This window comes from Plecotus auritus (genome assembly GCF_963455305.1).
Source record: "Plecotus auritus genome assembly, chromosome: 7".
NCBI lineage: Eukaryota > Metazoa > Chordata > Mammalia > Chiroptera > Vespertilionidae > Plecotus > Plecotus auritus.
In genome coordinates this window covers 132,495,888-132,522,534 of record NC_137774.1, presented here as the reverse complement: position 1 = coordinate 132,522,534, position 26,647 = coordinate 132,495,888, and the positions used below count along the sequence as shown (strand labels likewise).

Below are 26,647 nucleotides of genomic sequence, written 5' to 3'. Positions count from 1 at the left end.
CAGTTCTGCCCCACCGGCCACCTTCTAATTAATTTCCTTTCAATGTGCACAAATCCATGCACCGGGAAACTAGTTTCTGAATAAATATAGCAATGCTGCCAAAACTTAACTGTGAGCGATCAGGCAGTGTCATCATATAATAGCCTGAAATAAATAATACTATGGAAAACCAAATTTGGCGTTATAAAAGTAAGTCTGGTAAGAAATATGTGTCTCAAGATATAATGTAAAAAGTATAATATGTTGTACTTAAACATTCAGAAGTTGAGTAGTGCAAAATCTCCCAGTTAAAAAAACAAAAACCATATCCAAACCCAGCACGTAAAGGGAAGGCATTTTCTTCCGCAGTTACCTCAGTACACTTTATAATCTTCTCACCAGGTTCAAAATCTGCTTCCAGTTTTACTTTTTCACTTGGAAATCCCTGTCATGATATTCCATCCACAGAACTAATAACACTATATAGAATAAAACGTAATACAACAGAATTATTACTACTAAGGTGCTTCTTATGAAATGAATTACTAGATTTGAACAAATGGAATAAGAAAAATTATAAAAGTTATAAATTTACAGCTCCTAGATTTATTAAATTTCGAGTCCCACCTGCGGTTCCCTTGGCAGGACCAGACCAAAAGATTTTGGGGGCCTCATCCTCTGCCTCTGTCTTCCCGGACCCCGGCCTGTCTTCAGAACTACCTACCTTTTTTCTGACTACTTTTCCCAAAAAAACAATTCGCGGGACACTTGAACAGCCCAACAGCCGCGGAGCCTGCGGAGCCTGCGCACCAGCCACAGCCAATGCGCCTGCGCATTCTCACCACCCACGCCACTTCCGCCTCCGCTTCCCAAGCTGCTTTCTGGTCGCGCTTGGAGACTGACTGCTCGTCCCTCGTTCGTTGAGTTGTGTTTCCACGTCACCTGCGAAAGGTCATCCTCGGTGCCCACCGCTTAGCGCTTGCGGACTGCAGGCGTCTGTCACCATGGCAACGACCGCTGGGGACGCTGGTAAGCGCCAGTCCCTGCTCCGCAGAACGGGCTCCGCATCCTGCACTTTTCTTGCCCTGTGCGTGGGAAGAGATAGTGAGAGACACCTCTGGCAGCACCCCTTCTTTTTTTTAGATCCTGGCAATCCGAATTCTCAGCGCGCGTCCACAATCCATTGGCCTGGAACCTTGGTTCTGCGTGGGTGTTAAGAGGGAAAAAAATCCGTTCTGGCAACCAAGAATGGCAAGAATATTGCGCCCTTCTTCGTTTTTTAAAGAGACGTTTTAGGGTCATAGGAAAACTGAATGGGAGAAACAGATTCCCCATATATCCCCTACCTGGATACATGCATAGCCTCCCCATTGTCAACATTCCCCAGTGAGCATTACAATTGTGAACCTGCATTGACACATCATAATCACCCAAAGTCCACAGTTTACCAGGGTTCACTCTTGGTGCTGTACATTCTATGAGTTTAGACAAATGTATAAAGACGTGTACCCAATCCTATGGTATCATACAAAATAGTTTCTCTGCTCCCAAATACTCTGTGATCCAACCCTTATCCCACCCCAATCCCTGGCAACCACTGAGCTTCTTACTATCTCCATAGTTTTGTCTTTTCCAGAATGTCATGTAGTTGAAATCATATGTCACTTTTTCAGATTGGTTTCTTTCACTTAGTAATATGCTTTTAGTAATATGTTTCCTGCATGTCTTATTTGATAGCTCATTTCTTTCTTAGCATCAAATACTATTTCATAGTTTGGGTATGCCACAGTTTATCCAGTCACCCTCTGAAGAGCAGCTTGGTTGCCTCCAAGTTTTGGCAATTATGAATAAAACTGATGCAAACAACCGTGTGCAGGTTTTTGGACAATAGTTTTCAGCTCCTTTGAGTAAATATCAGGGAGTGCAACTGGATCATATGGTAAGAGTATATTTAGTTTTATAAGAAACTGCCAAACTGTCTTCCAAAGTTTCTACATTATTTTTCATCCCCACCAACAATGATTGAGAATTCCTGTTGCTTCACATCCTCACCAGCATTTGTTTTATCAGTGTTCTGGACTTTGGCCATTCTAATAAGTGTGTAGTTGTGTTATCGGAGAAATGCATGGGTGGTCTTTTTTTTTGCTAGTGGGGTCCTTAGGATATCTCAAGGAAAAGAATTTTCAGAGATTCACGTGTGAGGATGAGTGATCTTTATTTGTGTGAAATTATATCTCTGGGTTCGTAAAGTCCCATTTCCCTTAAACCAGACCTGGAAGATGTGCATCTGGGAATTCAGTAGAGTTAAAAGCAATGCCAGCATCCAAAGTTTCCGTTCCATGATGGAATTGGGTCCAGTACAGTAATATGCTAGTTACAGTCATTCAGTGCATTGTATGAGGTCCACATGGCTCTGGGCCATGTGGACGAATGCAGAGGATCCAAGAGAGCGCACCCCCTGCAACAGGAGTCCCAAGAGAGCAAGAAGCAAACTCCTTTTAGGAGCTTAAGTATCTCAAATCTTCAGGTGCTTGAAGTGGCCACGCCTACTATAGCCAATGACCTATTCCTAAGTATGATTGACAGGCAAGTACCTTCCCTAGTTCATCCAGACTTTACTGGGCTTTCATCTAAACTGCAGCTTCCTGGCAAAGCTGCACAAATGACATGTTCATAATATTTGGCCTTCTCTTTGCTTCTTCCCAGTTATTAACAACTAGGTTATATTACAACTAGAGGCCCAGTGCGGGGCTGTAGCCCGGGTACTCCCGCCCCTCCCCCGGCTGGCCCCGCCCCCTGGTCAAACTCCTGGGTGAATTCCCAGTGGAGGGGACAGTTTGCATACTACACTTTTATTATATAGGATGGTATCAGTTGTACTTTGTTATTTTGTGTTTCTCTTATGACACATGATGTGGAACACCTTTTCATATGCTTGCCATCTGTTTATCTTCTTTGGTGATTTGTTTGTTGAGGTCTTTTTTAATTGTGTTGTTTTCTTATTGTCGAGTTTTAAGAGTTCTGTGTATATTTTGGATAACAGTCCTTTATTCTATGTGTCTTTTGCAAATATTTTCTCCCCGTCTGTGGTTTGTCTTATTCTCTTGATACTGTCTTTGCCAGAACAGAATTTTTTCATTTAATTAAGTCCAGCTAATCCATTATTTCTTTCATGAATGGTGCCTTTGCTGCATAACTAAAAAGTCATTGCCATACTCAAGGTCATTTATGTTTTCTACATATTATCTTTTAGGAGTTTTATAGTTTTACATTTATGTCTATGATCCATTTTGAGTTAATTTTTGTGAAAGGTATAAGGTCTTTGTCTAGATTTAATTTTTTGGTTGTGGATGTCCAGTTGTCCCAGAACCATTTGTTGAAAAGACTGTTTTTGCTTCATTGTATAGCCTTTGCTTCTTTGTGAAAGATCAGTTGACTATATTTATGGAGATCTATTTGGGGGCTCTTCATTTTGTTCCATTGATCTGTTTATTCTTTCACCAGTACAACTCTGTCTTGATTACTTTAGCTTTATAGTAAGTCTTGATGTTGGATAGTGTCATTACTTTGTTCTCCTTCAATATTGTGTTCTGGGGTTTTTTACCCTCTATATAAAATATAGAATCTGCCCTGGCTCATGTGGCTCAGTTGGTTGGTTGTCATCCGTGCATCAAGGGATTGCCTGTTCGATTCTTGCTCAGAGCACATGCTCAGGTTATGAACTCAGTCGCTGGTGGGGGCGTGCACAGGAGCTGATCGGTGTTTCTCTTTCACATTGATGTTTCTCTCTTACCCTCTCCCTTCCTTTCTCTCTGTAAATCAGTAAGCTTTTTTTAAAATTTAGAATCAGTTTGCCAGTATCCATGAAATAACTTGATGGAATTTTGATTAGAATTGCTTAGATCTATAGGTCAAGTTGGGAAGAACTCACATCTTGACAGTATCTTTTTATTTTTGAACATAGATAATCTCTCTATTTAGTTCTTTAATTTCATTCACCAGAGTTTTGCAGTTTTCCTCATATAGATCTTGTACATATTTTGTTAGATTTATACCTGAGTATTTCAGTTTTTGGGGTGCTAATGTAAATGGTATTATTTTCCATTTCAAATTCCATTTGTTCATTGTTCATAAATAGAAATGCAATTGACTTTTGTACATTAACCTTGTATACTTCAACCTTTTTTTTCAGTTTAAATATTTTTCCTGATTGTAAACATAGTGCATGCTCATTATAGAACATTTATAAAGTATTTTGTAGTAGGAAAGGAATCCACATAATGATAATACTCAGAGGCCCCCATAGTAACTTGATGGTACATTTTTGAACAATTCTGACTTTAAGAAAATATAGTTAAAGTCATAGTATATTTGCCATCATATACTATCTATCTCTTTAAAAGTTTCTCTCACTATTTAAAAAACATACAAACTAGTTTTTTGTTTTTTGTTTTTTTTTAAATATGGAACGCTTCACGAATTTGCGTGTCATCCTTGCGCAGGGGCCATGCTAATCTTCTCTGTATCGTTCCAATTTTAGTATATGTGCTGCCGAAGCGAGCACCAAACTAGTTTTTTAAAGCATTAATTTTTAGTGGCTTAGAGCAACACAGATTTGTTATTTTATAATTCTGAAATGGGTCTCACTGAACTAAAATCAAAGTGTCAGCATGGCTACATTCCCTCTGCAGGGTCTGGGGGAAAAATCAGTGTTCTTGTGTTAATCATCATCTAGACCAGTGGTTTTCTACCTTTCTAATGCCACGACCCTTTAATACAGTTCCTCATGTTGTGGTGACCCCCAACCATAAAATTATTTTCGTTGCTACTTCATAACTGTAATTTTGCTACTGTTAATGAATCGTAATGTAAGTATCTGTGTCGCGACCCACAGGTTGAGAACTGCTAGCAGGGTCGCCTAAGAGCCAGGGGTGGGCAAACTTTTTGACTCGAGGGCCACAATGGGTTCTTAAACTGGACCGGAGGGCCGGAACAAAAGCATGGATGGAGTGTTTGTGTGAACTAATATAAATTCAAAGTAAAGGAGCGGAGGGGAGAGCAAGAGAACCCTCCGCTCTTTCGGCTCCGTGGGCCGGATAGAACAGCCGAACAGGCCGGATCCGGCCCGCGGGCCGTAGTTTGCCCACGGCTGCCTAAGTCCATCGGAAAACACAGATATTTACATTACGATTCATTAACAGTAGCAAAATTACAGTTATGAAGTAGCAACGAAAATAATTTTATGGTTGGGGGTCACCACAACATGAGGAACTGTATTAAAGGGTCGCGGCATTAGAAAGGTTGAGAACCACTGACCTAGACTCTGCTCCTGAACTTATGGTCAACTAACTATAGAGACCGCTTGAGTGCCTTGGTTTATGATCTCTTCCTCCATTTCCAAAGTTTGCAGTGGCTGGTTGAGTCTTTCTTATATTGCATCACTCTGACACCAACTCTCCTGCCTCCCTCTTTCACCTATAATGGTCTTGTGATTAAATTGAGCCCACCTGGATAATTTAGGCTAGTATCTCCATCTCATAGTCAGCTGAATAGCAAACTTAATTCCATCTGTAACCTTAATCCCCCTTGCTATGTAATATAGCATATTCACTGTTTATAGGGATTAACAGCCGTGGGCAAACTACGGCCCGCGGGCCGGATCCGGCTGTTCTATCCAGTTCTCTTGCTCTCCCCTCCGCTCCTTTACTTTGAATTTATATTAGTTCACACAAACATTCCACCCATGCTTTTGTTCCGGCCCTCCGGTCCAGTTTAAGAACCCATTGTGCCCTCGAGTCAAAAAGTTTGCCCACCCCTGGATTAGGACATAGAAGGCTTTTGGGTGTGTGTGTCATTATTCTTCCTATTACAGTACTATAGTCTCCACCTTGCTTTTTTTCACTTAACATAACTTTGAGATGACTCTGTATCTATATGTAGAGATTTGCCTCATTCTTTTTTTAAAAATATATTTTATTGATTTTCCACAGAGAGGGAGAGGAATAGAGAGTTAGAAACATCGATGAGAGAGAAACATTGATCAGCTGCCTCCTGCAAACCCCCCACTGGGTATGTGCCTGCAACCAAGGTACATGCCCTTGACTGGAATCAAACCTGGGACCCTTCAGTCCACAGGCCAACGCTCTATCCACTGAGACAAACCGGTTAGGGCTGCCTCATTCTTTTTAATGGCTGCTTAATGTTCCATTGCCTGGATATACTATAATTTATTTAGTGTATTTACTGTTGGTGGATATTTAGGTTATTTTCCTCTTTTACTTTTACAAACAGTGCTGCAATAAATATCTTTATATCAAATGTGTCATTTCCCACATATAAGCACATCTGTTATGGAATAAATTTACGAAAGTGAAATTTCTGGGTCAAAGGATAGATGTGTTTTTCTTTTTAAAAAACTTTTTTATTTTTTTCTTCTTATTGAGGTAATTTGCACACCTTATAGTTCATTCACTTAAAGCATGTCATTCATTCGTTTTTTAGTATATTCAGAGTTGGTATATAATCATCACCACAATCAATTTAAAAACATCACCACAGAAAGATGTAAAAATAAGGGAAGGGACATACGTGAACTCACTGTATCTTTCACTCAGTTTTCTTTAAACGGTTCCCTCAAAAGTCTTAATTCAAAAAATTGCAACTAATTTTGCCTTTCTCTTGGCCCTATCTTCAGAGTTACAGCCTACTTAAAATAGAATTAATATCATAGATAATCTGAGTCATCTTAAATTCTATAGACATATACAGTTGTGGGTAAGTACAAGGTAGCAATTTCATCTATTAACAGGGCAAGGAGAATTTTTCACTTAAATTTTTTTTAGTTTCTGGAGTCATGGTATTTTATTATTAGTATATAGGTTGTCCTTATAAAAAAATTTGACTGCAGCGTGCTTAATAGTTGAATGGTATTGTGGGCCAGTATATACCATTAACTAACATTTTCTTTTCTGGTAACGTGCATAATTACCTTTTTTGTGAGGCTTCTGGTGTATCTCTAAAACTTCATTGTTGACATCCACATCAGTCACATATTTTATCTTGAGAATATACTACGATTTAATTATTTTGCCATGGTTGATTATGTCTCTTATGGACAATAATTAATGTGCCTTCTAAAAATGCCTAACTTAAATATTTAAAATATGATGGCCATGTATTTTCATCTAAAAGTCTCTGATTCTATTACATATGCAAAATAGGGCCTAGTGTTTTGGGTAGGATATTGCTTGGGGGATAGTGGATGCTGCAGCTAATTCTCTCCTTTATTCTCTAGTTCCACATACAGAGTGGTTGCTGAGTCCCATGTATGTTATTTTGAAGTTATATGCTCCTCTTTTCTGTAATCACTTTTTACTTTTTCTGAATGTGTTACCAGCAGTTTATGATGGCCATTTTTATTTTTTTAACTGTTGTTAGGCAGAATTAGTAAATAACAGAAGACACAATCTCCTGCATAGGGAACTTGCAGCCACTTGGCAGGCACTTAAATGTTTAAATAAATGAACAAGAATTAGGGAGGTAAGATTATAGATAACTGTTTTCATTGTTTTCCAGCTTTTTCTCATTGTTATTGTAGGATATGGCATAATTTTGGACAGATCTGAATTGAAGTGTTTTGGTCTTGGTTAACTCATATTAATGTTTAATTAAGATAAAATCTGGTCTGTCAAAAAGTAATTATAGATATGGGAATTATGTATATTTGTACATGCTAGATAAATCTGTGAATATTAACTCAGGTGTTTACTTAGTCATTCATATAAATGTTGCTGAGACTCATAATCTGAAGGTAAATATGCTTAACTGTGTAATTTAAGGTTCTAAATTGTTAATGTAAATATGGAATGGGGCTTCAGGTAGAGAAAACAATTAAATTGTATAAAATTTAGAAGCTTTTAATATAGCTTTGGCTTAACATGTTATACTTATTTAAGGGGCCTGGAATCCATGTAACACAGTGTGAAAATTCCTGGTTTAAAATATCTGTATCTTAACAGTTTTTTTTCTTTCTACGTGCTTTTTCATGCTTCTGAGATCCAGACTATCCTATATGTTTACTAATTATTACTTATATCATATGTAGCATATTTATATATTTATATATATATTAAATACCTGCCATATCATACTTGTTCTCATTTTTTAAAATCTCATGTTTTTCTCCATTTAATTACTGTATTCTCTCTGCTGTGCCCTTTTTTATTAAAATTACCCCATATAAAACAATCTATTCTTTTTCATGAAAATGCTTTTATTTTAGGATCTTGGAGTGAAAATATACTGCAGTATTTTCTGAGAAATAACCAGATCACAACAGAAGATGGTGCCCAGATCACCTGGTATCATGCTGCTAACCATAAGGCACAAATGAATGAGGCACTGAAAAGTAAGTCAGTGCAGTTATTTATATTTACACTAGTGGCCTGGTGCATGAATTCATGCACCAGTGGGGTCCCTCGGCCTGGCCTGCATCCTCTCGCAATCCAGGGCTCCTTGGGGGATGTCAGAGGCTTGGTGCATGGATTCAGCTCGATCCCACAGGCCCGGATACCCCTTCCCTCCCGAGACTCATCAGTCTATTCCATGTTTCCATACCTATGTGTTGAGTGTCTGCCCCCTGATGGTCAGTGCGCATCATAGCTACCAGTCAAACACTTAGCATATTAGTCTTTTATGTACATATAGATTGGGAAATAGATGAATTCAACTCTTCAAAAAATACCTGAGCATATTTGCAGGTACCAGAGACCTTTTATCTTTCTCAAAAGGATACTGGCACCAAAACCGGTTTGGCTCAGTGGATAGAGCGTCGGCCTGCGGACTGAAAGGTCCCAGGTTCGATTCCGGTCAAGGGCATGTACCTTGGTTGCGGGCACATCCCCAGTAGGGGGTGTGCAAGAGGCAGCTGATCGATGTTTCTCTCTCATCGATGTTTCTAACTCTCTATCCCTCTTCCTTCCTCTCTGTAAAATATCAATAAAATATATTTAAAAAAAAAAAAAAAAAGGATACTGGCCATGGCATCTTCTGCAGTCCCTATTTTGTAAGTATTAACTTCTTTTATTTGGACAGGTACTGCCCACATGATAGAGGCTGATGTCCTCCTTCCAAGTGAGGGATCAGACCATGGCCAACCGATCATGGCCCATCCTCCTGAAACAAGTAGTGATAATACTCTCCAGGAATGGCTGACTGAAGTTACGAAAAGCAATAAAGGCATCAAGCTGGATTTTAAGAGGTATTTGTACAAATATATTCAGTCTTCTGGTTGTTACAGAATAATTGGGGGGGGAGGGGGAGGAGTTAATAGCCTCTCATATCTGTGCCTGACTAACTAACTTTGTACTTTTACTTAAATTGAAATGGAATTGCAGACTGATACATTCTAGGAATAGATCTAAGACACACTGAGCTGTTTAAAGTTAATTTTTATAAAGGAATTTATTGTAAGTGACCATTGTGGTAATACAACAGTAAATTTATAATGCTACCTTTGTTAAAAGGTAGTCCAGAAGAGAAGAAATTGAGAGTATTTTGTTGAGGTAGTTAATGCATATTCTACTTCATTTATGTTGTTATATTTGTGTATAGGGAATTGTTTAGATTTCTTCAATAACTGAAATGTTCCTTAAAAACAGTATTTTGGAGGCATTGATAATGAAGAGCAAGATTAAGTGTCATTTCCTTCCCTGTAGCTTTCATAGTAAGTTTTACTTTTCTGGTATTTTGGTAGTGTGAAAATTATAGGTCAAGCTAGAAATATATTGGGTCACCCTAGAACAGTGTTTCTCAACCTTTCTAATGCCACAACCCTTTAATACAGTTCCTCATGTTGTGGTGACCCCCAACTATAAAATTATTTTCGTTGCTACTTCATAACTGTAATTTTGCTACTGTTATGAATCGTAATGTAAATATCTGTGTTTTCCGATGATCTTAGGCGACCCTGCTAGTGGTTCTCAACCTGTGGGTCACGACCCACAGGTTGAGAACCGCTGCTGTAGAGCCTAAGACCTTCGGAAAATGATGTTACAGTTATGTGAATTTTGTAAAGCAAAATTACAGTTATGAAGTAGCAATGAAAATGATTTTATGGTTGAGAGTCACCACAACATGAGGAAGCTGAGTGACCTTTTAGTCAAATTTTACTAGCTCTTGTTTTGTACCTTGTATTAAAGGGTCGTGGCATTAGAAAAGTTGAACCCTAGAAGCTCACCATAAATACTAAAGCAACTTCTTTTTTTTTTTTTAAATATATTTTATTTATTTTTTACAGAGAGGAAGGGAGAGAGATAGAGAGTCAGAAACATCGATGAGAGAGAAACATCGATCAGCTGCCTCCTGCACACCCCCTACTGGGGATGTGCCCGCAACCAAGGTACATGCCCTTGATCGGAATCGAACCCGGGACCCCTCAGTCCACAGGCCGACGCTCTATCCACCGAGCCAAACCGGTTTCGGCCTAAAGCAACTTCTATGAAAATCTAAGATTTGTGGTAAGCCTACTTCATCTCTGAACAATATTTTTAAATTGAATGATCTCAATAAATTAATAAAGATTTGGAAATCTGCCTGGCTGGTGTTGCTCAGTGGTTGAGCGTCGACCCATGAATGGGGAGGTCACAGTTTGATTCCTGGTCAGGGCACATGCCCAGGTTGTGGGTTTGATCCCCAGTAGGGGATCAAATAGCCTCTCATATCTGTGCCTGACTAACTAACTTTGTGCAGTAGGCAGCTGATTGATGATTCTCTCTCATCATTTATGTTTCTATCCCTCTCTGCCTCTCCCTTCCACCCTCTGGAGAAAAAAATATATGTATTTGGAAATCTTATTCATAGAGTTACTAAGACGACTCTAATCATTTGTTGTGGAGCTAAATATACCAGTAAACCTCATTATACTGTTGGTGAATTCTAGAGCTATTTACAGTAAATGGAAAAACTTTTAAGATGGTGAATGTTTCAATTCCATTTCATTGACAAAAAAATTTAGTCCCAGAGAGGTTAAGTGATTTACTCAAGGACAACAGCTGAGCTTGGCAGCTGAGGGAGGACCAGATTTCAGATTTCCTGGAGCCAGTTCAATATGCCATGAAACAAAATACTTGATCTTCAATGCCTGGTGACTCAAAGTTTTAGATCTCCTTGCCTTTTCATGTGTTTAGTTTTTTTTGTATGATTATTATTGCCCCTTGAGTTATTCCCTGTGGTGTATTCTTTGGCTCCTTGCCAGTCAGATTAGCTCATTCATTCTTTTAGATATATATATTTATTGATTTCAGAGAGGAAGGGAGAGGGAGAGAAAGATAGAAACTTCTATAATGAGAATCATTGATCAGCTGCCTTCTGCATGCCCCCTACTGGGGATCAAGCCCACAACCTAGGCATGTGCCCCAACCAGGAATCAGTTCACAGGTTGATGCTCAAACACTGAGCTACACCAGCAGGGCAGCTCATTCATTCTTAAACATTGGCAGCTACCACAAAAGGCCAGTAAAAAAAAGACTTTTTGGTAATAACAGATTTGAAGGGTGTTGCCCATCTGACTAGAGTTTACACTCTGAAGCAAAACTCTTCACCTTCTCAGTAAGAGAAGCTGAGTGACCTTTTAGTCAAATTTTACTAGCTCTTGTTTTGTACCTTGAAGTTAACTTGTTAAGTAATAATAATAACTAAGTAGTATATGATGATTTAAAAATTTTATTTGGAGTAACAAACTCCTGTGTTTTAGCCAAAATATTTCACTTAGAATATAATTTTTAATCAGTTATTGCAATTTTAAGTATGATTTTAATTATGTCACCCCCTAATTTTTAAATGAATTTAATAGAAAAATAGGATGTGATACTCAGAAGTTTGACATACAAGTAACTTTTTAGGAAAAAGAATCTATTCTATAAAAACTAAGTTTAAAATTTTTTCTAGGGATTTAGAAAAGTACTAAGCAAAGAGAAATTTTAGATAGTATTCTGATCAGGACTTCCCTCTTCAAATTATCAGTGAGGCAAACCTTTAGACAGTCCTTTATGGGAAACTTAATACTAATACCTGTAAGAACTGAGAATGTAATTAGAATTACATGGAATTTATAGTTTAAGTAGAGGCCTGGTGCATGAAATTAGTGCACGGGAAGGGTTTCTAGGCCTGGCCAGCAGTCAGGGCCGATCTGTGGGGCAACTGGTGGGGCGATTGGGGCCCCTGCTGGCACTTGCCTTGGCTGGCCTGGTGCTGCCTTCTTGCTGGCCCCACCCCCCGCTGCTGCCAGTTGGGGCCTGTGGGCTGGAGGCAGCTCCTGTGTTGAGCGTCTGCCCCCTGGTGGTCAGTGCATGTCATAGCAACCGGTTGTTCTGCCGTTTGGTCAATTTGCATATTAGGGTTTTATTATATAGGATTGGGAGGGATGTGTCATTATACAGGATTTACAATATTGAGTCTTCCAGGCTTTTCCTTCACATTTACTCCTTTAGGATTATCTTGTCAAGTTCTAGAAAAAGAAGAACTATAACAACAAAAGTGTTATTTGGTTTAGTAAGGTTTTATGTTTTACTTAATGTAGCTTTTGTTTTTCATATTTAAGTGTTTGGTAAGGGAGGGTATCATTACTTTTTGTATTAGTAGTCTATATTAGTGGTAACTAAAATATTTACATATAAAATGGAATGTGTATATTAAATTCTTGCTTCATTGTGTTTTGTGTCATAGTTTTTATTGCACAGTGCTTTGCATGTAGTCGACACTTACATATGCTGATGGAATTTCAATTTTGGGGAGAAAATGCTGTTTGACACTAGATATTGTCAGATGGAAAACCAATGTCAAACAGCCCTATGTCAGCTTACTAAATTGAGAAAGCCTAAAACCTCTGCAAACAACAGATTTCTTAGGAAATCAGAGTCCTTTCTGGAAAAGAGTTTCAGGGTTTCCTCGTGCTGCACCCAGGAGGAGCAGAACCCCATAGGACTTGCAGACACGCAAACTTTGGAATCACAGGTATAAGGTGCTTGCTACCAAAAATGGGAAGTACAGTGTCAGGTGATCAGAATTGTCGTTTTAACATGGTATTGATACCCTTCAAGGCAGAGTGCATTTGAGACAGAGAAATACAGCATCTACAGTAGAATTTGCAGCATTAGAGATTATTAGTCTACTAAGATCTAGGGCCTCCAATAAAAAAAAGAATGAAATCTTAGCATTTGAGACAGCATGGATGGACCTAGGGGGTATTATGCTAAGTGAAATAAGTCAGACAGAGAAAGACAAATGTCATATGATTTCACTTACATGTGTAGTCTAAAGAACAATATAAATGAACAACAAAACAGAAACAGACACATAGGTACAGAGAATAGACTCATGGTTTCCAGAGGGGAAGGGTATTGGGAAACTGGGTAAAAAAGGGGAAGGGATTGAGAAGTGCAGATTGGTAGTTACAGTATAGTCATGAAGATGTAAAGTACAGCATAGGAAATATGGTCAATAATATTGTAATAACTATGTATGTGCCAGGTGGGTACTGAAAATGTAAGGGGGAACACTGTAAAGTATATGATTATCAAGCTACTATGCTGTACATCTAGAAACTAATACAAAATAATCCTGAATGTTAATTGTAATTGAAAATCATTTTTTAAATTTATATATATACTAGAGGCCCGGTGCACGAAATTCGTACACGGGGGGCGGGTGTCCCTCAGCCCAGCCTGCACTCTCTCCAATCTGGGACCCCTTGAGGGATGTCCGACTGCCCGTTTAGGCCCGATCCCGGTGGGATCGGGCCTAAACGGGCAGTCGGACATTTCTCTCACAATCCAGGACTGCTGGCTCCCAACTGCTCGCCTGCCTACCTTTCTGATTGCCCCTAACCGCTTCTGCCTGCCAGCCTGATCACCCACTAACCACTCCTCTCCCAGCCTGATTGATACCTAACTGCTCCCCTGCCAGCCTGTTTGCCCCTAACTGCCCTCCCCTGCAGGCCTGGTCACCCCTAACTGCCCTCCCCTGCAGGCCTGGTCACCCCTAACTACCCTCCCCTGCAGGCCTGGTACCCCCCAACTGCTCTCCCCTGCAGGCCTGGGTCCCCCCCAACTGCCCTTCACTGCAGGCCCAGTCACCCCCAACTCCCCTCCTCTGCTGGCCTGGTCACCCCTAACTGCCCTTCCCTGCAGGCTTAATCACCCCCAACTGCCCTCCCTTGCAGGCCTGGTCCCTCCCAACTGCCCTCTCCTGCTGGCCTTCTTGTGGTGACCATCTTGTGTCCACATGGGGGCAGGATCTTTGACCACATGGGAGCAGCCATCTTGTGTGTTGGAGTGATGGTCAATCTGCATATTACTCTTTTATTAGATTGGAGATATATATATATATATATATATATATATATATATATATATATATATATATATATATATATATGAAATCTAGGCCCTCCATTCTAGGGGCAGAAGAGTGGGGAAAAAGAGCTTACCACATGGGAGCAGAGTGAAAGGCTAGTGCAGGGGTGGGCAAACTTTTTGACTCGAGGGCCACAATGGGTTCTTAAACTGGACCGGAGGGCCGGAACAAAAGCATGGATGGAGTGTTTGTGTGAACTAATATAAATTCAAAGTAAAGGAGCGGAGGGGAGAGCAAGAGAACCCTCCACTCTTTCGGCTCCGCGGGCCGGATAGAACAGCCGAACGGGCCGTAGTTTGCCCACGGCTGGGCTAGTGGCTGGTTTCCTCTGGTTTTAATGCACAGTATCCTTGCTCACTAATAAACATGACCCAAGAAATAATGGGATTATCAGCTTCTCTTCTTAAAGTAGAGGCCCAAAAGGAGTGGAGTGAAAAGCGGTAGAAGCATAAGTGGAAGGATGCTAGTCCCTTAGGAAGAAAGATGGAAATGTGAAGAGGGGGTGCTGAATGTTTTTCCCCACAACATCCATCTCTCAAGTTCTTAGCTTCCCATCACAGTATTCACTAAAAGCTAATTTTCTTAGAAATCAACATAGGCCTTAAAGGGTCTGAAATGGTTCAGAATTATAAGTAGTATAGTTTCCGGTAAAGTTTGTGTATACATTTTTTAAGAGGAGAAATTATGTAGTCTGATTAAAACCTTATTGTTTCAAAATCTCTAGGTGTATTGGTCATTGACAACAAACTGTGTTTTCAGTCTGGCAGCTGTAGAGCCAGCCATGATGCTCTTGGAAAATGTGAAGAAGCATCTGAAGCGTCCTGTGTGGATTAATGCTGATATTCTTCCCGGTCCAAATGGAAACAGCAGAGTAGTGGATGCAAAACCTTTTATAGACACTGTGACTTCCTTCTTTCCAGATGTGACATTTTCCCTAGGTTGGACAACAGGATGGCATCCTGAGAAAGTTAATGAAGGTAATAATTTTTTTTAATGTATTTCTTGTTGGTCAAATTAAAATATACTCTAGCCCAACCGGCATGGCTCCATGGTTGAGCGTTGACCTATGAACCAGGAGGTCACGGTTCGATTCCTGGTCAGGGCACATGCCCTGGTTGTGGGCACGATCCCCAGTGGGGGGTGTGCAGGAGGGAGCCGATCAATGGTTCTCTCTCATCATTGATGTTTCTGTTTCTCGCTCCCTTCATCTATGAAATCAATAAAAATGTATTTTAAAAATATATAAATACTGCAAATATAAAAATACCTTTAATACAAAACCAAAAACACATTCCACAAAATCTAAGAGCCTAATGGAGAGAAAGGTCTAGCCCTAAAAATATGTGTATGATTGTTCTTTCTGTTATTTCAATAGACACTTCACTCATTGGTGACATCCTGTCACCAGCTTCCATGAGAAATATTTATTGGCAAGGTCTAGAATAACGAAAGCAGCCTCTGTACATACTTCATTTTTCTTTCAATTTATTTTTTAAATTTAATAAATTTTTATTGTTCAGATTATTACAATTGTTCATCTTCCCCCCCGCCCCATAGCTCCCCTCCACCCGGTTCCCACCCCACCCTCTGCCCTTACCTCCCCACCACTGTCCTCATCCATAGGTGTACGATTTTTGTCCAGTCTCTTCCCACACTCCCCACACCCCTATTCTCCCGAGAATTGTCAGTCCACTCCCTTTCTATGCCCCTGATTCTATTATATTCACCAGTTTATTCTGTTCATCAGTTTATTCACTTGATTTTTAGATTCACTTGTTGATAGATATGTATTTGTTGTTCATAATTTTTATCTTTACCGTTTTCTACTTCTTCCTCTTCTTAAAGAATACCTTTCAGCATTTCATATAATACTGGTTTGGTGGTGATGAACTCCTTTAGCTTTTTCTTATCTGTGAAGCTCTTTATCTGCCCTTCAATTCTGAATGATAGCTTTGCTGGGTAGAGTAATCTTGGTTGTAGGTTCTTGCTGTTCATCATTTTTAATATTTCTTGCCACTCCCATTGGCCTGCATAGTTTCTGTTGAGAAATCAGCTGATAGTCGTATGGGTGCTCCCTTATAGGTAATTAACTGTTTTTCTCTTGCTTCTTTTAATATTCTCTCTTTGTCTTTTGCTCTTGGCATTTTAATTATGATGTGTCTTGGTGTGGTCCTCTTTGGATTCCTTTTGTTTGGAGTTTTGTGCGCTTCTTGGACTTGTAAGTCTATTTCTTTCACCAGGTGGGGGAAGTTTTCGGTCATTATTTCTTCAAATAGGTTTTCAGTATCTTGCTCTCTCTCTTCTTCTGGCACCCCCATAATTTGGATGTTGGTATGCTTGAGGTTGTCCCAGAGGCTCCTTACACTATCTTCAAATTTTTGGATTCTTCAGGGGCATAGAAAGTGAGTGGACTGATAATTCTCAGGGGTAAAGGGGTGTAGGGGTTGTGGGAAGAGACTGGACAAAAATCGTACACCTATGAATGAGGACAGTGGGGGGGAGGCAAGGGAAGAGTGTGGGGTGGGAACCGGGTGGAGGGGAGCTATGGGGGGAAAATGGAGAAACAGCTGTAATAATCTGAACAATAAAGATTTATTAGATTAAAAAAAATTATTTTTGGATTCTTTTTCTTTTTGCTTTTCCGGTTGAGTGTTTTTTGCTTCTTTGTATTTCAAATCTTTGACTTGATTCTTGTGGTCCTCTAGTCTGCTGTTAGGTCTTTGTATAATATTTTTTATTTCAGTCAGTGTATGCTTAATTTCTAATTGGTCCTTTTTCATATCCTCGAGGGTCTGGCTAAATTTATCGGCCTTTTCTAGAAAATTCTTGAAAAACCTTATAAGCGTGGTTTTGAACTCTATATCCAGTCGTTTGCTTTCCTCCATTACTTTCGTTTGTGATCTGTTTCTTTGTCTCTGCATTTTCGTTGCTTCCCTGAGTTGGTAGAGTAGCTTTGTGTGCTAGGTGTCCTACAGGGCCCAGTGGCTCAGCCTCCCCAGTTACCTGAGGTGGACACTCTTGGTGCACCCCTTTGTGGACTGTGTGCACAGTCTTGTTGTAGTTAAGTCTTGATTGTTGTTGGTATCACTGGGAGGAATTGACCTCCAGGCCAATTGGCTATGAGGATCAGCTGTGCCTATGCTGGGAGAACTTCTGTGCTGGAGACACCCTTATGAGACAAGACTTGCAAAAGCCTCTGTGCTCAGCTTGGATGGGGTGGAGTCTCAGGGCGGAGCAGACAGCCTTGGCTTCCCGTCAGCCTTGCCCTATGAGGCCTCTGGGTCTCAGTGTCCCGTGGTAATCGCTGCAAGCACCTCTGAGAGAAAGCCGCCCTCGAGTTTCGCCCGCTGCCAGACAGTCCAGACTCCCCCCGTATGAGTCTGGGTCCCCAGGGTCTCGCCCTGAATTGGAGTTCAGCACAGTTGGGAGCTTCAGTCTCCCTCCTGCTTGAGAAAGCCAGCCACGCACTGAGCCGCCAGTCCTCTCCACATGCGCGTCTCCATACCTCAGCCTTTTGCAGCTCCTCTGAGTCTCCGTGTGCTTTTCTTTTTCCTTCTGGTTGTAGAATTTCCACTCAGCCAGCTTTCCTGTGGTTCTGGATGATGTCCGTTTTGTCTTTTAGTTGTAGTTTTGAAATTGTTGTGCGAGGCAGCAGTTTAGGTGTTTACCTCTGCTGCCATCTTGATTTCTCGGTACATACTTTAAATAAGTTCTAAGATGGTCTCTTTGAACTTGTAAAACATTCTATAGTCTTTTTTTTTTTTTTTCTTTTTACTGTGGAGCAAACTCCCTTTGTTGGATGAAAGATTTAAAAAAAAAGGTTATAGAGCTTTCCATGTGATTAGAGGCCAGAAGTAGGGGGAGAGTGGTTGAAGAGCATGAGTGCTGCTCTCTAGACATTGGTAAGGGCTCCCATGTAGGGTGCTGGGACCTTGGTACCCTCCTGCTCTCTTTGGCTGGACAAGAGTGTGGGAGGCCATGAACTTCTCCTCTAGGCTCGATCCCTTCTTTCCTTCACATATTCTTACGGAAGGACCTGATATTTTCAGCTTCTTTTTCCTGGCTGAAACTTATTACACTATTTGAATTCATCTTTCTATTTCTTCGTACATTCCTAGGTAGTGATTTCCAGGTAAGCAGCCAGTAAGCAATCAGTTGCTGGTGGATACCTGTCCATGTGCTTAAAATGATAAACTAAGAAGGTATTTAGAACCTATGGAGATGTGATCTTTTATCCTGTGTTTAGGGCATTCATTTTTTACTAACTATTACTGTTTTTATTTATTTTTATTATTTTTTATTAAATGTATTGGGGTGACATTGGTTAATAGGAACATAGAGGTTTCAAGTGTGCATTTCTGTGATATAAGATCTGTATATTTCACTGTGTGCTCACCACCCAAAGTATTATTGTTTTAGATAGAAAGTTTTTTAGTCTAACTTGAGATTCGAATAACTGCTATGTAGTGACAATTAGGTTATAACCCCTTAGACCAATAATTGTTATGATTGAGAGAAAAAAAATAATATGTTTTAACTTAATTCTAGTTCAGTTTTCTATTCATTTAAATTTTTATTAATTTCATTAAAAATTATAACATATCATTTAAAGTGTTTAAAGAAGGTAAACCAGAAATGATTTAATATCTTGCTTACTGATTCTGAACTCCTTTTAGTCACTGTTTAACTCAGGCTTTAACTTCAGGTTTGAATTGAGTTAAACCATATCTGGGTCTTTAAGTCACATTGGTGTTGAATTATTTAAGGCTGCTTTTCCCCACTGGCCTCTTGTCATTACCAATGTGTGTTTTATCCTCCCTTGCTTCTTATGCCACAAATTTTATAAAGAGATTTTATGTTTGTGTTAATGGAAATATAGCTTCTGTTAGCAACAATGTTAAGTGTAGCTTCTATTAGCAATTTTCTAATTAAAGATGTATAATTTTTTTTCAGATTCAAAAGGAAAGCAGACATTTTCCTTCTTTCATGAGAAATTAAACTGCTAACCTAACATATTCACATAGGCTTTCTGTAAAATGCTCTTTTACTGACCAATGCTTTTTTACAACCTGCTTTTGATAGATTCTGGGTTCTTTTAGAAATATAAATTTTTTTCTAAAGTTGTTTATAAGCAGGTGTGATTTTTACAAAGCACATATATAAAAGTCAATTTTACCACTATGTCTATTTTAGGTAAAATGTATTAGAAATCTGGACTAGCCAAAAACTTAAAAATTGAAGTTTAATGTCACCCTAATAAATTAAAGAGTGATAAGTAAATAAATAAACAAATAAATAAAATTTAAAAATTTGAAGTTAATTATTACTTAATTAGCTAACCAACACCTAGTAGCCATCTTTCTCTTAGAAAAGAAAACTTAGTTAACATAAATGAAAATCTTAGTTTATAGGGATATTAATGAAGAGGAAGTGCCTAAAAGTCTTAGAATCTTTAAAGTAACTACTGTGTCAAAATTTGCTATTTTTGCACTTGAAAAATTAGTAAATTATTTTTTTTTAATTTATTGATTTTAGAGAAAGAAGAAAGGGGGAGAGAAGGGGGAATATTTTTATTGTTCCACTTATTTATACATTCATTGATTGATTCTTGTATGTCCCTAACTGGGGATCAAACCCGCAACCAGAATGATACGTAACCAATTGAGCTTCCCAGCCAAGGCATTTTTTCCCTCATATTTGCTGTAGATTACTTGTGGCATGATTTTAGATTTAATTTTCATCTACATTTTTCACCCAAAATATTTTCTTGCACTAAGTGATATTTTAATTCAATTTGTATTCAAATGAAAGTTTGCATGAATTACCTGTGAATTTACATATGTAATTTAGTTTTTATTTAATTGACTTTAGTATTCTAGTAGAAAAGTTAAATTTCTTTCTTTTGGTTTCAGGTTATAGTTGGACAATGGTGAAAGAGATGGAATGCATATGCAATGAACTAAGTCAGCCTGTAACTTTTCCTGTCAGAGCAGCATTAGTCAGGCAGTCTTGTTCTCAGTTTCTTTGGCTATTAAAGAAATCAAACAGGTATGTATTAGTTTTATAGCATAGAGTGTGCATGTGAGTGTGTGTGAGAGACAGAGACAAAGGATGCAAACAGATTATGTCAAGACGGTGTGTGTAGGAAAGAATACGAACACTAATTCTGTAAGCATACAGACTTCCTCACTAGAGTGAAGCTTTTTAATGAACCTTAACATTGTCTCTTCCTCAGTTTTTGCACATAGTAGGTGCCCAGTAAATGTCACTTTTTTCATTGTTATACATTGACAAAGTTTTAAGCAGATAAAATAGTTACCCTCTGAATTCTGTAATAGTTCCAGAAGTCTATTCCATGAAAACTTTTTTTTTCATCCACACCCAAGGATATTTTTAATTGATTTTTTGAGAAAGAGGGAGACAGAGAGAGAAAGAGAAAATGAGAAACGTTGTAAAAGAGAACATCAATTGGCCGCCTCCTCTACGGATCCTGACCAGGAATCGAACCCACAACCCTTTTGGCTTATGGGAGGACACTCCAGTCAACTGGGCCACCCAGCTGGGTTCTTTGTCTTTGAGGCTTAGTAATTTTACTAGACTGTGTCTTCGCAAGGACCATTCTGTACTTTATGGAAACACAGGGATGTGGATTTCTTTTCACTATGTAGATTCAAATGTTCTTTTCTGAAATATTTCTGTGAATTACATTTTTATATATTTGTTCTTTTGCATTTGTAACACTATGCTTTCTCTTTTAGGGACTCCTGTTATGAATATGTACATCTCCTTTGCTTATCTTTGTTATCTATTATTTTTCTCTCTAATCTCTCCTTTTATTTTATTTGATTTTATAATTTGTCTTCTCTGTCCCTTACTGTATTTTCAGTAATGTCTTTTCTTCCTTGTATTCCTTTAGATTTAACCTTGTTTTTGTAATAGTATTAATTTTCTACTTCTTTCCTAAGATCTGCCAGTTAATGTTTTATCATCTCCTTTCTGTTGTCTTGCATTTGAGCTCATCTCTCTGCTTTGTGCTCTTTCTTCAAAGAGGCAGTTGCATCATTTAAAAAATGTTTGGTTGTGGTTTTCATCTGCTTTGTGGCATTCTTTTTGTTCATTTGTTTTATCTGTTTCAGCTATCTGAAAGTTGTTTAGAGACGAGATATTTATTATTCCATCTGCCATTTGTTTTTTCTTATATTTTGTTGTACTCTCTTGTATAAAACTTCTGCCAAGTTATTTTGATTATTCTACTTTAACGAAAGTGAGGTCTTCTAGATCAGGTACTTGTGCAAAGTTCATATTTGAGGGGAACCAGGACTATGGATCTTATAACCCAGAGAGTCTCATGTGTGAGTTGTTTAACCTTTAACTTCTCTCCAGTCAGTGCTGATAGGTGGTTGTTGTTTAAGTAAAATCTTTCATCTATTTCTTAAATTTAAAATGTTGGGTTTCCACAGCATTGGCCTTGTTCCATATGGCATTCCTGTGTAAAGTCTTTCCTTGTCACCACTGCTTCTCGGGACCAAAGCTGATCCAGGAAATCTCTGCAAAGTGTTTAGGTGGAAATTGCTCCTCCTCTATAAGTGGGCTTCCTCTGTAAACCGCTACATGGGCGAACTCCGTCTCCTTATATACCCATCTGGCCTTAATCTACCAGTATTGCTACTGAAAACCTTTTTTTACCTGTTTTGTAATTTTCAGTTTCAGCTCTTTCTTAATTTCATTGAATATCAAGTTTCTGTTTTCATCCTTCTGTTCTTTTTGATGCTTTTGGGTAATTCTTAGGAGAAAAGGGAAGCAGTGCTGACTTTAGGCTGCCATGTTCAAATAGATGTTCCTACCATCCCATTTCTTTCATTATCTCTTGCCTCAATTTTCTCATCTTCCACTTCTTGTGTAGCCAATCACTCCCCTGAAATTTCTCATTTGAAGATCACACTTTGTTCAAGCCAAATTCTTTACCTCTGCAACACTTAAGTACTGCTGGCCACCCTCTCCGTCTGAAGCTTCCTTGTCTTTCACCTCATGGCATTGCACTAAGTGGGTTCTTCTATGTCTCTGTCTAGTTCTTCTTTGTTGTTGTTGGTGATGATTTCTTTTTCTCTATCCTTAATTTTGCATTTCTCTTGACTCCATCTCTTTCAGAGTTTTCTTGTTTTAAATATGAAAGGTAAAATAATAAAGCTTTAATGGAATATAGCACTGGAAAATATCTTCACAACATTGGACAAGGGGAAGAATTCTTAAACAAGATACAAAAATCACTAGCCATAAAGGGATATGTTTGAGTAATTTGAATACATTAAAATTCAGAAATTCTTTCTATCAAATGATACCATGAAGAACATGAACAGGATAGGCAGAATTAGGGAAGATTTTTATAGATTCATAAAGAACTATCATTCTGTTATTTATATATCACAATTTATTTATCTCTTCTATCACTGAATGACATTTAGATTGTTTCGTGGTTTTACTGATTTTAGAGAAGGAGGGAGAGAGAAACAGCTGGGGAGTGAGCCCACAACTTGGGCACGTGCCCTAACCAGGAATAGATCAGGTGACCTCTTGGTGCATGGGGCGATGCTCAACCTGCTGAGCCCTACTGGACAGAGCTGTTTCATGGTTTTGACTATTACAAAAGATTGCTGCTGAGAACATTTATACACAGGCACGCCACACACACACACACACACACACACACACACACACACACACCATGGTGCACATGTGCCTGCATTTAGAACGGTTATATCAGGAGGGAATTCTAGGAGTAGAATTTTTAGGTCTTAGAGTATTCATATTTTATATATATATATAAAATTGATTTTTTACAGAGAGGAAGGGAGGGAGATAGAGCATTATAAACATCAATCAGCTGCCTCCTGCACACCCCCCACTGGGGATGTGCCTGTAACCAAGGTATATGCCCTTGACTGGAACTGAACCTGGGACCATTCAGTCCACAGGCCAACTCTATCCACTGAGCCAAACCGGTCAGGGTCATATTTTCAACTTTAGTAGATAATGCTAAACTATTTCCCAAAGAAAATGAATAAACTGTAGCTACATGATTCAACTTGGATAAATTTCACAATGTTCAGCAAAAGAATCAAGACCAAAAATTATATTCTATACCATATGATTCCATTTATATAAAATTCATTAACAGGAAAAATTAAATTGTTTTGTTTAGGGATGAATATATAGTTGGTAAATAAAGAAAAGCAAGGAGATGGCTACACAAAAGTCAAGGTTGTGAGGACTCCTGGGGAGAGGCAAGGTAGTGGTGGGACAGTGACAAAGGTGCCTCTCGAGGTGCTGATAATGTTCTTTCTTGACTTGTTTTAGTTACACTGGAGTTAATCCTATATAATAAAGAGGTAATATGCAAATTGACCATCACTCCAACACACAAGATGACTGCCCCCATGTGGACACAAGATGGCCACCACAAGATGGCTGGCAAGGGAGGGCAGTTGTTGGTGGATCAGGCCAGCAGGGGAGGGCAGTTGGGAGAGACCCAGGCTGGCAGAGGGCAGTTGTGGGGGACCAGGCCTGCAGGGAAGGGCAGTTGGGGGCAACTAGGCCTGCAGGGGAGGGCAGTTGGGGGCAACCAAGCCAGCAGGGGAGGGCAGTTAGGGGTGATCAGGCCTGCAGGGGAGGGCAGTTGGGGGGGACCAGGCCTGAAGGGGAGGGCAGTTAGAGGTGATCAGGCTGGCAAGGGATGGCAGTAAGGGGTGACCAGGCCAGCAGGGCAGGGCAGTTAGGGGTGACCAGGACGGCAGGGGAGGGCAGTTAGGGGCAATCTGGCCAGCAGGGGAGCAGTTAGGGGGTGATCAGGCTGGCAGGCAGAAGCATTTAGGGGCAATCAGGCTGGCAGGCAGGTGAGCGGTTGGGAGCCAGCAGTCCTGGATTATGAGAGGGATGTCCCAGATTGGAGAGGGTGCAGGCTGGGTTGAGGGACACCCCTCGCCCCCATGCACAAATTTCGTGCACCGGGCCTCTAGTTTTCTAATAATTTGTTAAAATGTACACTTACGCATTTTTCCTACATATGGTATTTCACTATAAAAAGGGCTTTAAATATAAGACCTGAGAATTGATTTGAAGGAATACAATTTAAGATATCCTTAGGCGATTTTATTTTTCCTATTTCAGTTTAAGTACAACAGGGGGAAGATTAAAAGAGAGAACTCTAGAAAGCTCTGGAAAGCTTTTCTTTTTAAAAAAAATATTTTTTGATTGATTTCAGAGAGGAAGGGAGATTGAAACATCAGTGATGAGAGAGAATCATTGATTGGCTGCCTCCTGCATGCCCCCTACTGGGGATTGAGCCCACAACCCAGGCATGTGCCCTTGACCAGAATCGAACCTGGAACCCTTTAGTCCACAGGTGGATGCTCTATCCACTGAGCCAAACTGGCTAGGGCTGGAAAGCTCTTCTTTTAACTTCAGTTCACATCGTATCTTTTTATACATTTTGTCACCATGGTGCTCAAATACAGTAGATGCCATATTAGCAAAAATAATAGATTTATAAAGTAATTCTCATTTTTTTTTCTTTTCTGTGTTCTCAGAATTTAAAAGTCCATTTTGATTTGTCACATAATATTGCTATGGGAGAAAATCCGAAGTACTTCCCTCTATTACATTTCCAAAATGGTGTCACCATCTGTAAGGACAGGAATGTGTCAATATAAAAAGAATATATGCCTTCATTAGACTGCTTTTTGATCATTAGTAGAAGAAATGCTTTGGAGATTTTCCCCTGGATTTTGACATGTTTATGGGGAAAATAAATACGAAACTAACAGCTTTGCATTTCTCTAGACTCCAGTGCAACAGGGAAATGTCACTGAAATGAAAATATACAATTTAAATACATTAAAATTCTGAGCATATTCCTTTTTTTAAAATATATTTTTATTAATTTCAGAGAGGAAGGAAGAGGGAGAGATAGAAACATAAATGATGAGAGAAAATCATTGATTGGCTGTCTCCCACACACTCCCCACTGGGGATTGAGCCCATAACCTGGGCATGTGCCCTTGACCGGAATTGAATCTGGGACCCTTCAGTCCACAGGTCAACACTCTATCCACTGAGCCAAACTGGCTAGGGCTGAGCATATTCTTATATCTATAACAAATCAGCATATATTATCATTGTTTTTTAACTCCAGAAGTAGATCTAGATTTATTCCATTTGGTATTTTCAGTGACATCTTGTAGCATATCTCAGACAAAAATCCCCAGAAGGAATAGTGAAGCCACTTACAAAGTGAATGAGTGTTGGGGGTGTCAGTGGCACTTGTGTCTGTTCACAGTCTCTTCCAGTTGACTCTGGTCAGGCTACTGAGGAAACCCAGGTTAGAGCAATAATTTTTATGTCGAGAACAGATTCCTTGATCAGCAGTCCAATCTCCTCAGTTCTTTTGTCCAAAATTTGGCCCATTTTCAGTGCTAGTAGTCTGGGTTTCTAAAGCCATTTAACATTCCTGTAATTCAGATACAGCAGTTAGCTAATTTAGCAACAACAATGTAATTTTTTTCCTCTCTCTAGTCCATTTAACGTTGATGAAGGAATGAAGGGATCATTTCACCACTGCTAATTATTATTTTTTTATTGGTGTGAATTTTCGTTGGAGACAAACTATTTTTAGGCTTATTGGAATTCCTTATCACTGTTTCTTATCTTCCACTTTTAACTATAGAATTCTGTTTTATTTTAATGCAGGTACAGCCTGACTATTTGGACTGGAAAAAATGATAACTATTCCATTGAAGATTTACTTTGTATTAGAGACTATTTTGACAAAAAACAAGTTTTCTATGATATCCTGGAACCACATAATCGTGAATTTAAACAAGCCATTGGAATCAAAGTTAATCTCTAAGAAAAAGATTCTTGTAAATTATTTTATGTTTTGGTTTCATAATCCTTCTCTGCTTTGGTCTGAATTAATTACCATATAAATTGCAATGATTGAGTTACGCGCCAATTCATCCAATCAAGAAATACGTATTGAGCCGAAACCGGTTTGGCTCAATGGATAGAGCATCAGCCTGCGGACTGAAAGGTTCCAGGTTCGATTCCGGTCAAGGGCACGTACCTTGGTTGCGGGCACATCCCCAGTAGGAGGTGTGCAGGAGGCAGCTGATCGATGTTTCTCTCTCATCGATGTTTCTAACTCTCTATCCCTTTCCCTTCCTCTCTGTAAAATAACAATAAAATACATTTTTTAAAAAAT

At 39.2% G+C, this 26,647-nt stretch overlaps 1 protein-coding gene across 1 annotated transcript; it reads left to right on the top strand.

The window, feature by feature from the left end:
• Positions 1 to 837: 837 nt before the first annotated feature.
• Positions 838 to 26,640, top strand: FAM151B (family with sequence similarity 151 member B). The gene is made up of 6 exons (XM_080682392.1): positions 838 to 1,008; positions 8,261 to 8,386; positions 9,073 to 9,238; positions 15,151 to 15,368; positions 20,304 to 20,439; positions 26,134 to 26,640. The coding sequence occupies exons 1-6, from the start codon at positions 984 to 986 to the stop codon at positions 26,291 to 26,293; spliced, it is 831 nt and encodes a 276-aa protein (XP_080538518.1). The 5' UTR covers positions 838 to 983; the 3' UTR covers positions 26,294 to 26,640.
• Positions 26,641 to 26,647: the final 7 nt, after the last annotated feature.